Raw genomic sequence first — 13,639 nt, forward strand, 5'->3', positions numbered from 1 at the left:
TCAGGCGAACCATTTGTTATTGGTAATTATGTAAGAATGCTTCTATTCTCTCAACACCTTTTTGTTATATATTCTGACTTTCCTTAAGTATTATTATTATTTTTTTTTTAACAGTTACTATGTTGGCATGTGTGGAGATGGGGCAAATGATTGTGGGGTAAGTGACAAATCTTTTTATGGGTTTATTATATCTTAGGCATTTGTATCTTCACTAAATATTTCTCTAAGATCAGATTGCTTCTGCAGAACAGCATTTTAGTCTTTAACATTTTCATTTACAAACTTGTGTTTTTCTGGACTGAGTTCGGTATCTCCATGTCATAAAACAAAATTAACTATATTCATGCTGTATTTTTATCTAATTACATGGCACTCAAACTAATGATGAGTGGACCACTGGTTTTTGGGGGCGTTTTTCTGCTTGTTTTTGTTTCTTTTCTGATCCTATTCTAATGCTGGCTACAATCCAACCTGTGTTTTTGTTATTTTTTTCATTATCGGGATACTGGTCATAAGGGGGAAAAAATTATTGTATTCTTGTCCTAAAGCCCTTTCAATGCCATGAATGTGGCTTTTAGTACTTCCATTAAAGCAAAGTTAGAAATCTGTTTTATACTTTTTTCTGATGAATTTCACTGGTCTAAAATGGTCATTATAGTACCATAGCATATAGGTGACCATACACATTCAATAATTGTCGGCCAAACAGTCTCTTTAGACAGAATTATATCTTCTCTCTCACAAACCTAATACACTCAGAAAAATGGGGGAGAAAAAGATGGGGATAAGCGGCTGCAGCACCTCGCGTTCTCTCTTCTTAGGAAACAAAAAATAAAATACTAATTATTTTGTAGTCTGAGTTCATGATCATTTTGTTAGACTGCTTAAAGAGGCTCTGTCGCCAGATTTTGCAACCCCTATCTGCTATTGCAGCAGATCGGCGCTGCAATGTAGAGAACAGTAACGTTTTTATTTTTAAAAAACGAGCATTTTTGGCCATTTTTGTATTTATGCAAATGAGGCTTGCAAAAGTACAACTGGGCGTGTTGAAAAGTAAAAGTACAACTGGGCGTGTATTATGTGCGTACATCGGGGCGTGTTTACTACTTTTACTAGCTGGGCGTTCTGATGAGAAGTATCATCCACTTCTCTTCACAACGCCCAGCTTCTGGCAGTGCAGATCTGTGACGTCACTCACAGGTCCTGCATCGTGTCGGACACATCGGCACCAGAGGCTACAGTTGATTCTGCAGCAGCATCAGCGTTTGCAGGTAAGTAGCTACATCGATTTACCTGCAAACGCCGATGCTGCTGCAGAATCATCTGTAGCCTCTGGTGCCAATGTGTCCTCGCTCGTCTGACACGATGCAGGACCTGGGCAAGTGACGTCACAGCGTGATCTCTCGAGAACACGCTGTGTCTGCACTGCCAGAAGCTGGGCGTTGTGAAGAGAAGTGGATGATACTTCTCGTCAGAACGCCCAGCTAGTAAAAGTAGTAAACACGCCCCGATGTACGCACATAATACACACCCACTTGGACTTTTACTTTTAAACACACCCACTTGGACTTTTGCAAGCCTCATTTGCATAAATACAAAAATGGTCATAACTTGGCCAAAAATGTTCGTTTTTTAAAAATAAAAACGTTACTGTAATCTACATTGCAGTGCCGATCTGCTGCAATAGCAGATAGGGGTTGCAAAATCTGGTGACAGAGCCTCTTTAAATAATCTGTCCTTTCGTACTGACACTGCAAATGTTTTACAGGCACTGAAGAGAGCTCATGGAGGGATATCACTGTCTGAATTAGAGGCGTCCGTAGCATCACCTTTCACCTCCAGAACTCCCAGCATTACTTGTGTGCCAAACCTTATACGGTATAATATTATGTTGATGTATTTCAATTAAATGACAAAAACTGCATACCTAGCGTCATGCTCTGGGTATTTACATTTTCATAAACTATGTGTGTTAATAACAAACTGTAACCAGTTCTGTGATCATCACATGAACATGACTATTACAGTACAGTTATCCGAGCTGTGGCTTGTAACGAGCTGTTCACCTGTGTATCCATCACATGGCACATACAGTTATCAGAGCTGTGGCTTGTAACGAGCTGTTCACCTGTGTATCCATCACATGGCACATACAGTTATCAGATCTGTGGCTTGTAACGAGCTGTTCACCTGTGTATCCATCACATGGCACATACAGTTATCCGAGCTGTGGCTTGTAACGAGCTGTTCACCTGTGTATCCATCACATGGCACATACAGTTATCAGATCTGTGGCTTGTAACGAGCTGTTCACCTGTGTATCCATCACATGGCACATACAGTTATCAGAGCTGTGGCTTGTAACGAGCTGTTCACCTGTGTATCCATCACATGACCAGGACAGATTTTTATCCCCTGGAAGTAAATAATGAAGGTTTTTACTAGACTGCAAGAAGAGCTCTTGAAAACTGTGGACCTGACACAGAAACTATATTAGAGCATTGTTATTTAATGAATAAGCTTAGTTTGCTGAAACCAAACCAGTAATAAGTTAAAGGTTGATGGAGGGGGTTGTCAGATAGTGCGCTCTTTCCAGACATGAATTTTCTTGTCCAAAACCAATGTTCTCACGTTGAATGATGACTGTCTGTTTTCCCATAGAACTGCATTGTATGTCTCTATCTTCTTGTTACAGAGAAGGCCGCGCAGCATTAATTACATCTTTCTGTGTGTTCAAGTTCATGGCTCTGTACAGTATTATCCAGTACTTCACAGTTACTCTGCTGTATTCTGTGAGTATTTACTGCAGGTATTATACAATCACATCACTATAAACCCCTACTAATACTCACTGTGGAGCACCCAGGAATTTCTAAAGTGGACCTCTTTTACTGGCTCTTGCTGTACCACTAGTTTAACCCTATTAGCGTATCATGCCGATGACCTTGTGTTAATAGACCCGTCTTATTGGAAGGATCTCTTAGTGACGTTATTAAAAGCTGTTTTATTTGGAGATCCGCTCCTCTGTTGAGGGACAGCATTATATCTTGTCTAATGTGCTGGAGATCATCCATGTCTTATACGCAGCATAGTCCCTGTGTTCAGTACATGCCCAAAAAAGTATAACGTCCAGTGTCAACACCAATGAACCCTTCAATAATTCAATGCCATAAATGATAACTTGAAGCGCTCTGGACTGATGCATCGTCATTCCGTTTATTGTGCATTTTATTAAAGGTACAGAGAACGCCGCCCGTGTTCAGCGCAGCATTGTGGTGGGGCACGGCCCCTTCAACATACATCAATGCGGCATAGAGGCATGACGAGGAAGCGCTCTGGACGCAAGTTCTCCTTTATGGCTCTGAATTAGAGTTTTAGTTCATATTGACATGGGATGTCTGACGACTACACTATTAGATTATCCGTGTTTAGTAAAAAGCGTGACCGCTTGTTTCCGTATATTCTTTCCCTGCTAGATTCTCAGCAACTTAGGAGACTTCCAATTTCTCTTCGTAGACTTGGCAATAATCTTGGTAGTGGTGTTTACAAGTAAGTATTTCTACTATTTATTTTATTTTATATTTGTTTGCATTTTTTAATCAGTATTTTTGTTTTCATTAGTTATTTTTTGGGTCAAAATGCTTGAATAAAATATTTTGGGGGTAAATTGTGCTTAACAGATATTCCATATAGCTATTTAGTATTTTTAAAATGTATTTATCGGAGGTTTTTTTTGTTTGTTTTCTTTGAAGAAACAAAAAAAAAACTGCTTAGAAGATCCCAACTAATTGCTAACATGAGCCTTAGGCCGGTTCACACAGTTTTTTTGCAGGCGGAAAATCTGCCTCAAAATTCCATTTGGAAGTTTGAGGCAGATTTTCCTCTGCCTGCACGCCGATTTTCACCGCGTTTTTTGCCCGCGGCCATTGAGCGCCGCGGGCATAATACACCGTGAAATACGCTTTCTCTGCCTCCCATTGATGTCAATGGGAGGTCAGATGCGTAATCGTGCGAAGATAGGACATGTCCCTTCTTTCTCCCGCGAGCAGTAAAATGGGAGGCGGGGGCGGTTTTCCACCTCCCATTGAAATCAAGAGTATAACAAATAGGGGCAGTCACGACAGTGCAGCATGCTTTAGACAGAACTTGTCAGGTATAAGTTTGGGGCCCGTTTTGGGGTACTGTATCTAGACCAGCGCAAGTGTTTATAGCAGCATCAAATAGGAGATCTGCTGTCTTTATGTAGTATGAATAAAATGGCTGGCTAAGGGGCACTATAACAAGTGCAGTTGCACACGACTGAGTGCCAGTCGGGCTTTTGGCTTTTTTTTTCGTGGCATCCGATAGTTTTCACGGACCCTTTTACTTTATCGGGTGAATAGGGTCAGTGAAAACTGACCGGACTCTCTGATCCGTGGAAAGATAGGACATTCCCTATCTTTCCAAGGATCACGGATGGGACCCGGCTGGCACACAATGGTCGTGTGCATTAGGGTACAGTATTACATTATGTGGTAAGGCAGCAAAGTTCCCCTTACCTCTTCAAAAATGTAACACATGAAGCAGCAGCTTTTTTATTTTTTATGTTTTTCTGGGATGTGGAGAGCACTGAATATAAAATAACATCTATCCTGATACTTGGGACACATGTGTCATCAAAATGTTTACAATTGTTACTCAGAACTAGGGGTCTGGCACTGATAACTAGACTTCTAATGTGCATATAAATGCCATATCAATAATAGATCCAGATCAATATTTAAAATCTCCATGAAGTTGAAAGTTTCTACATTGTTTACAAGGAGTAGCCAGTGTTCTAGATGATATTCCGATGAATGTTGTTTATGGCTCATTAGAAGACTGGTGAAAAGGGGAGGAGTAGCGGCGATCGTCTGTGGCGCGTGAGTGCGGCGCTATGTGGATTTACAGGAACAGCTGAGCGAGCGCAGTTTTCATATCTCCAATAGACTTGTATGCAGAGGTCCAACACATGCACAGCCGACTCTCAGAGCTGGTCTTTGCCCCTAAAGCAGTTAGATTATAAGTTAGGAAACAAATGTTCATGTAGGAGGATGTATAGATTTTAGCTGTAAATTAGGTCATGTGGTGTTTGGTCTCTTACGGGAAAGAAATTATTTCTCTGGCCTTCCTCCATCCTGTTTTTACACATGTGGCTAAAATAAATTGAATACTGTGGTTTCCTCATTTAATGCTCACAATGTATGTTTTACATTAAACGTAATTAAATTTTTTATTCATTGTGAGAACTTACTATCAGAATGTGTTCCATGTGTTCAACTGCTTTCCTTCATATTGTTCAGCATTTAGAACTTTTTGGCTCATTTAGTGTTCACAGCCATACTTACAATGATGATTATAAGGGTATGTGCACACGTAGTGACCAAAAACGTCTGAAAATACGGAGCTGTTTTCAAGGGAAAACAGCCCCTGATTTTCAGACGTTTTTTGAGCAACTTGCGTTTTTCGCGGCGTTTTTTTTACGTCCGTTTTTGGAGCTGTTTTCATTGGAGTCTATGAGAAAACGGCTCCAAAAACGTCCAAAGAAGTGTCCTGCACTTCTTTGACGAGGCAGTTATTTTACGCGTCGTCATTTGACAGCTGTCAAACGACGACGCGTAAATTACAGGTCGTCGGCACAGTACGTCGGCAAACCCATTCAAATGAATGGGCAGATGTTTGCCGACGTATTGGAGCCGTATTTTCAGACGTAAAACGAGGCATAATACGCCTCATTTATGTCTGAAAATAGGTCGTGTGAACCCAGCCTAATATACACAACCAGTTAGATTTCCCTTTCAAACCTGCACTGAACATGAAACCTGAAATAAAGTTACTTTGGGCATCAGCTCCTCGTTTTGTCTGAATGAAAGGTTTTTATACATGTGGCCCATATGTATTTAAAGAAGCACTCCACTTTTATTTTTTTTATTGCACCCTCCATTCGTACATTGTTGTTTCAGTGGGGTGCTGCGTGTAGAAATACTTAGCGGTCCCCGTGTCGTTTTTCATGTCCAGCGCCACTCACGTGATCTTCATTCTGACCTGGTCTGTAATTGCTGCTTTTCAGAAAACTGGAAAGTAAGGCTCTCAAAGCATTCCTATGGAGCCTCGTTCTGGCTCTTATAGTAATGCATTGAGAGCCTGAGTTCGGGTTTATTCAAAAGCACAGTGACTCCAGACAAGTCAGAGGGAAGATCAAGTAAGTATTTTTGCACACAGCACCCCACTGAAACACCAATATACAAATGGAGGGTGCAATAAAAAAAAATAAAGTGAAGTGTTCCTTTCATGAATTTATTTTTATTTTGTATTTTTTTTATCATATTGCTTTTAGTATGACAAAAAAATAAAATTTATTTGTGTTCGTGTGTTCTACTTTTTTCTTATTTTTACTGCTCTTTGGGGGCTGCCATTTTTTTTTTCATCTCTGTATGTGTCGCTTAACGACACATACAGAGATGGAATACGGCACATACATCCCCATAGAGAATGCGAACGGGAGCCGTTCCATTCACTGCAGCGTACGTCGTCTGTGTGGGAACGGCGCATGCGCCGCTCCCACACAGACCAAAACGAAGCTCGTTAACAGAGCGAAATCCGGCGCCATTTTCATGTGGACCGGAAGCCGCAGCTGGACAGTAAGATGACTACTTCCGGCCGCGACTTCCTGTAATATATTCAAGGAAGTGACGGCGCAAGGCATAGGAGCGGCGGTGGCAGCGGCGGCAGGAGCAGGTAAGTTATGTTTGTGTATGTGATGTGTGTATTATGTTCGTGTATATTCATGTGATACTGTCTGCTTAGCACTGTATCTAATCCTCCTACACTGTGTATTTGCTCAGAAAATGGCGGCACACCGTGTAGGAGGTTTGAAGATTCAACCCCCTCCTTCTCCTGGCACTAGCCAGAATAAGGGAGGGGGGATTGTGTGAGGACACTAGAGCGAGTGTGTCTACCCCAAATTTTCAGCATAAAGTAATGAGGTTGCTTTACCACATTGACCATTTTGCAATTTTGGGAACTTCTCCCTCTAGTGACCAGCACATGGAAATGTTATAAATTAGAATCTAATTTTATAATATTTCCTGACATAAAATTTCTAGCGACACATTCCCTTTAAAGAGGCTCTGTCACCAGATTATAAATGCCCTATCTCCTACATAATCTGATCGGCGCTGTAACGTAGAGAACAACAGTGGTTTTTATTTTTAAAAAACGTTCATTTTTGACCAAGTTGTAAACCATTTTAGATTTATGCTAAGGCTGGGTTCACACAAGCACATTAACGTCCGTAATGGACGGACATATTGCGGCCGGAAGTCCCGGACCGAACTCAGTGCAGGGAGCCGGGCTCCTAGCATCGTAGTTATGTACGATGCTAGGAGTCCCTGCCTCTCTGCAGGACAACTGTCCCGTGCTGAAAACATGATTACAGTACAGGACAGTTGTCCTGCAGAGAGGCAGGAACTCCTAGCATCGTACATAACTATGATGCTAGGAGCCCGGCTCCCTGCACTGAGATCGGTCCGGGACTTTCTGCCGAAATACGTCCATCCATTACGGACGTTAATGTGCTCGTGTGAACCCAGCCTAATTCGTTTCTTAATAGGCAACTGGGCGTGTTTTTACTCTCTACCAACTGGGCGTTGTGAAGAGGAGTGTATGACGCTGACCAATCAGTGACCAATCGGCATCATACACTTCTCATTGTTCCAGCCCAGCTTCTTTCACTGCACAGTGTGATTGTGCAGTGAAAGAAGCTGGGCTGGAACAGTGAGAAGTGTATGATGCTGATTGGTCACTCTTCATAACCTCCTTCCTTAACCCCTTCGATGCCCTGCAGTTGTGAGCTGTGTTTTAATCTGCCTTCTGTTGCCTCTGCTAAGCCATGCCTCTAATACATTGCCTCCAGCTGACATCCGGATGTAATGGCGGGGACCGAAATTAGCTTCGTTCCCCGCCATTAACCCCTTAAGTACAGCGCTCAAACGCGATCGCTGCACTTAAGGTGTTTGCAGCTCATCGGAACACCAGCAATGAACTTGCCGGGGTTCCGGAGGCTGCAATGGCAACCGGAGGCCTAATACTGGCCTCCCGGTCTGCCTAGCACTGAAGCCGGTCAAGATCCGCCCGGCGGCGGTGCCTGATCGGCTTCCGTAGCCGCTGGCAAGATGGCGCCGGGTCAGGAGCTGATCCGGCGTCATCAGCGGTGGAAGTCAGCTGTATGTTACAGCTGACATCCACCTGTAACTGCAGGAACCGGAGCTAGCGCCGATCCCTGCCATTAACCCCTTCGATGCAGCAATCGAAAGCGATTGCTGCATCGTAGCGGTTACTAGCAGATCGCCAGCCCTGATAGGCAATCGGGACTGGTGACTGCTGCTATGGCAACAGGAGACACAATGTTCTCCTGCTCTGCCATTACGGAAGCCGATTAGGCTCCGCCGGGAGGCGTAGCCTAATCGGCTTGCTGTCAGTGAATGACTGACAGATCTAATACATTGCACTACCTAGGTAGTGCAATGTATTAGAAAAAAAAAATCTGACCGTTGGACCTTCAAGTCCCCTAGTGGGACTTGAGAAAAAGTGCAAAAAATAAAAGTTTCAAGTAATAAAATAAAACAGAATCCCCCTTTTACTCTCATCAAGTCCTTTATTATTGAAAAATAATAATAAACCATACGTATTTGGTATCGCCGCGACCGTAACGATCTGAGGTATCAAAATATTATATTTATTGCACGTAAAAAAAACTATACCAGAGTTTCTGGTTTTTGGTCACTTTGCCCTACAAATATTAGAATAAAAAGTGATCAAAAAGTCGCATATATCCAAAAATGGTACCTATAAAAACTATAGCTCGTCCCGCAAAAAACAAGCCCTCATACAGCTCCGTCGACCAAAAAATTAAAAAGTTATGGTTCTCACAACTTGGCGACAGAAAAAAGGACGTTCTTTTTACAAAAGTAGTTTTATTGTGCAAAAAGTTGTAAAACATAAAAAAGTGCTATAAATTAGGTATCGCCGGAATCGTACTGACCCGCAGAATAAAGTTAACATGTAATTTACAACGCATGGTGAACGCTGTATAAAAAAAACTAAAAAAGCTGTGCCAGAATAGCGTTTTTTTGTTTACCTGGCCTTCCAAAAAATAGGATAAAAGGTGATCAAAAAGTCGCATGTACCCCAAAATGGTACCAATAATAACTACAGCTTGTCCCACAACAAACTGCCCTCATACCACTACGTCTATGAAAAATAAAATTAGTTATGGCTCCAATACGTCAGGAAATAAAAAAATATGCAGTTGTGCAGGTCCGAGGGGAACATTTCTTCTGTTTCAAGAGGCGATTTATCAAGGACCTAAAATTAGGGAACCAGGAAGGGGAGAGCCCAAACATATCCGCTGGAAGCGACGGTGCCCGTATTATTCCTAGGACAACACTTCACAGCAAAATTCCCCAAACTGCAAAGTTGCTGAGTGTGGACCAAAAGGGGGATAAGGATGGACATTTATCAGTGCGACACCGGCCTGTGCAGAAAGGATTGCTTCACAGCGTAACACACATCTATGGATCATTTTATTGTTTTTTTACCCCATTATTATACCACCTGACTATGCCCCTTATATACTCCGCCCGGCTTACATGTACCCCCACATTATAAATGGAAACATCAGCAATACTCAAACAAAACTACTACCAAGCAAAATCCGCTCTCCAAAAGGCAAATGGTGCTCCCTCCGCTCTGAACCCTACAGCGTGCCCAAGCAGCAGTTTCGTTCCACATATATGGCATCGTCATACCCGGGAGAACCCTTTTAACAATTTTCGGGGTGTGTGTGTCTCCAGTGTCATAAGCTGGGCATGACATATTTGCCACTGAATGGCATATCTGGGGAAAAATATAAATTTTTCATTTGCACTATCCGCAGTGCAATCATTTATGGAAAAGACCTGTGGGGTGAAAATGCTCACTACACCCCTTAATAAATGCCTTGAGGGGTGTAGTTTCCAAATGGGGTCACTTCTCAGGGGTTTCTTTTTATTATTTCACATCTGAGTCTCTGCAATTGTGAACCAATACTTTGTAAATCGCCGAATTAGGCCTCAATTTTACATGGTACGCTTTCACTCCTGAGCCTGGTCGAATGTCCAGGCAAATGATTAGTGCCCCATGTAGGGTTTTTCTAAAACCGGGAAACCCAGCATAATAATTAGAGAGCTGTCTTGTTATGGTGGCACAAGCTGGGCACCACATATTGGCATATCTACGGAAAAAAATCCCATTTTCACTCTGCCAATCGCCTGCAGGGTTAAAATGCTTACTACACCCCTAGGTAAATGCATTGAGGGGTGTAGTTTCCAAAATTGGGTCACTTCTGGGGGGTTTCCACTGTTTTGGGCCCAGAGGCGCCCAGAAACCAAGCCAGCAACATCTGCACTCCAAATGGCGGTCCTTCCCTTCTGAGCCCTGCCGTTTGCCCAAACAGCAGTTTATGACCACATATGGGGTATTGCCGTACTCGGGAGAAATTGCTTTACAAATGTTGGGTTCTTTTTTTTCTTTATTTGTTGAGAAAATAAAAAAAATTTGCGCTAAAGCTACATCTTATTGAAGAAAAAGGATTGTTTTTATTTTCACTGCCCAATTCTAATAAATTCTATGAAACATCTGTGGGGTCAAAACGCTCACTACACCCCTAGATGAATTCCTCAAGAGGTGTATTTTCCTAAATGGAGTCACTTTTTGGGCGTTTTCATTGTTTTGTCCCCTCAGGGGCTTTGCAAATGTGACATGGCCTCCGCAAGCCATTGCTAAATGTGATCTCCAAAAGCCAAATAGTGCTCTTTCCCTTCTAAGCCCTGCCGTGTGTTCAAACAGCCGGTTATTACCACATGTGGGGTATTGTTTTACTCGGGAGAAATTGCTTTGCAAATTTTATGGTGCTTTTTCTCCTTCAGTCCTTGTGGAAATGAGAAAAAATTAGATAAACCTACATTTTCTTTGAAAAAATTTAGATATTAATTTTCACGGCCTACTTCCAATAATTTCTGTAAAAAATCTGTGTGGTCAAAATGCTCACTATACCCCTAGATAATTTCCTTGAGGTGTGTAGTTTCCCAGATGGGGTCACTTTTGGGGGATTCAAACCTGAGATGGTGCCTAAAATGTATTCTAACAAAAATAAGGCCCCAAAATCTACTAGGTACTCCTTTGCTTCTGAGGCCGGTGCTTCAGTCCATTAACACGCTAGGGCCACATGTGGGATATTTCCTAAAACTGCAGAATCTGGGCAACAAATATTGGGTTGCATTTCTCTGGTAAAACCTTCTGTGTTATAAAAAAAATTGTATTCAAAATTAATTTCTGCAAAAAAATATGAAATTTGTAAATTTCACCTCTACTTTACACATTTCACAGGAATTAAAGCAAAGGGTTAAGACATTTTCTAAATTCTGTTTTGAATACTTTGAGGGGTGAAGTTTTTAAAATGGGGTGACTTTTTGGGGGTTTCTAATATATAAGGCCCTCAAAGCCACTTCACAACTGAACTGCCCCCTGTAAAAATAGCCTTTTGAAATGTTCTTGAAAATGTGAGAAATTGCCGCTAAAGTTCTAAGCCTTGTGATGTCATAGAAAAATAAAAGGATGTTCAAAAAACGATGCCGATCTAATGTAGACATATGGGGGATGTTAATTAGCAACAATTTTGTGTGGTATAACTGCCTGTCTTACAAGCAGATACATTTAAATTGAGAAAAATGCTAATTTTTGCAATTTTTCGCTAAATTTTGGTGTTTTTCACAATTAAATACTGAACATATCGAGCAAATTTTGCCAGTAACTTAAAGTGCAATGTGTCAAGAGAAAACAGTCTCAGAATCTCTTTGATAGGTGAAAGCATTCCGGAGTTATTACCACATAAAGTGACACATGTCAGATTTGAAAAATGAGGCCCGGTCAGGAAGGTCAAAAGTGGCTAAAGAGGGAAGGGGTTACATTCCCTATCTCCTAACTAATCTAATAGGCGCTGTGATGCTGATAACTGCAGTGAGTTGTTTGTTTTTCAAATACGTTTATTTGCAGAGTTATGAGCATTTTCCTAAATATGCTAAGTTGGCTATACTTGCCAGATGGGAGGTTACGCTTTCTTTTCACTCTGAGCGGTGTAATGTTTTCTGTATGACGCAGTCCAATCATCATACAGCTTTTCCCCCTTCCCTGCCCAGCAACACAGTCTGATCATATAGTACACTGCTTCCATTTCTGACTGTGTTTTCAACTGGTGATACCTCCGGTTGTTTCACAGCTAGAACTGCAATCCTGGTGTCATATGAAAGATTATCAAAGAATCCCGTCTTTCATATGACACCAGAACCATTGTTCTAGGTGGTCCACATCCCCGAGATATGGCTGTTTGAAGTCATCCCCCTTCCTTCCAGCCTCCAGGCTGTCAGGTAGCTCCACCTCAGGAGAATCGCAGGTTGTGACACCCACTTGTCAAGTATAGGCTCATTTGCATATTTTAAAAAAAAAGCTCCTAACTTTTTTTCAAATAATAAGCTTCTTGGGGCACAATTTTCACCAATATTATCAGTGTGGGAGCTAATTAGATTGGCTAGGAGATTGGGCATTACTAAACTAGTGACAGATCCTCTTTAAGACATATTTTTCTTCCTTTTCAGTGAGTTTAAACCCAGCCTGGAAAGAGTTGGTTGCACAAAGACCCCCATCTGGTCTCATTTCGGGAGCCCTTCTCTTCTCTGTCCTTTCGCAGATCATTATTTGCATCGCATTCCAGACCATGGCTTTCATGTTTGTAAAACAGGAGCCCTGGTACGAGGTTTGGACCCCCAACAGCAAGTGAGTGAAGTCTGAAAGTGAATACATTTGAGAGTAGTAGTACTCTTTTACAGTTTAATCTTACCGTTTTATTGTTTTTCCCCCTATTTCAGTGCATGTAATGTCTCCATGGATGATCACCATGGAAATAACACTGAACATGATGACCACAACATCAAAAACTATGAAAACACCACTCTCTTCTTCGTGTCCAGCTTCCAGTACCTCATAGTGGCAGTTGTGTTCTCAAAAGGAAAACCGTTTCGCCAGCCAAGTTACAAAAATTGTATGTGTTCCGTGTTCATTATACTGTGGAATTCTATGTTTCATGTCTAACCTATTTTTTACCGGGAGATCAAATAGTTTTATTTTTCACCAATGTTAGACTAGAGCTAGACTGCGACAATGATTTTGCAGCAATTCCAATGTCATGTTGCAAGAAACTATCAGGTTGTAGCTGCTGTGCTACAGTCGGCTGAATTACTGCGGCCCTAGCCTCATATAAATTGTTAGGGTGGATATTTGTGGCCATGTGGCAGTGAACCAGTGCAGTCTATGGTGCCCCCTGCAGAACCTAGGGACATATTCCAATTGTTATCAGCACTTTATATAAGTGGTCTTGTTCCCCTCACAGTCGGCACTTGTCATTAGTGCACCATAGTTTTACTGCAGATGGCAACAGGCTGGGAGCCACTAGTTTATAGAATACTGGTCTAAGATAATTTGTAGTCACCATTTATGCTCTTTTTTTTTCATAATACATATTTTATTA

The 13,639-nt window shown here is 41.7% G+C and overlaps 1 protein-coding gene across 3 annotated transcripts in view; it reads left to right on the top strand.

Moving 5' to 3' along the window:
* The window catches only part of ATP13A3 (ATPase 13A3), a 123,714-nt gene that overhangs the window by 88,337 nt on the left and 21,738 nt on the right, over window positions 1-13,639 (top strand). For all 3 annotated transcript variants that reach the window (XM_075861751.1, XM_075861752.1, XM_075861753.1), the window contains 6 exons: window positions 115-157; window positions 1,769-1,878; window positions 2,696-2,792; window positions 3,477-3,549; window positions 12,711-12,888; window positions 12,981-13,153. In XM_075861751.1, coding sequence (XP_075717866.1) covers window positions 115-157; window positions 1,769-1,878; window positions 2,696-2,792; window positions 3,477-3,549; window positions 12,711-12,888; window positions 12,981-13,153 — 674 coding nt within the window. The remainder of the gene's footprint in view (window positions 1-114; window positions 158-1,768; window positions 1,879-2,695; window positions 2,793-3,476; window positions 3,550-12,710; window positions 12,889-12,980; window positions 13,154-13,639) is intronic.

Source organism: Rhinoderma darwinii, chromosome 4, assembly GCF_050947455.1.
Source record: "Rhinoderma darwinii isolate aRhiDar2 chromosome 4, aRhiDar2.hap1, whole genome shotgun sequence".
In the NCBI taxonomy this organism is placed as follows: domain Eukaryota; kingdom Metazoa; phylum Chordata; class Amphibia; order Anura; family Rhinodermatidae; genus Rhinoderma; species Rhinoderma darwinii.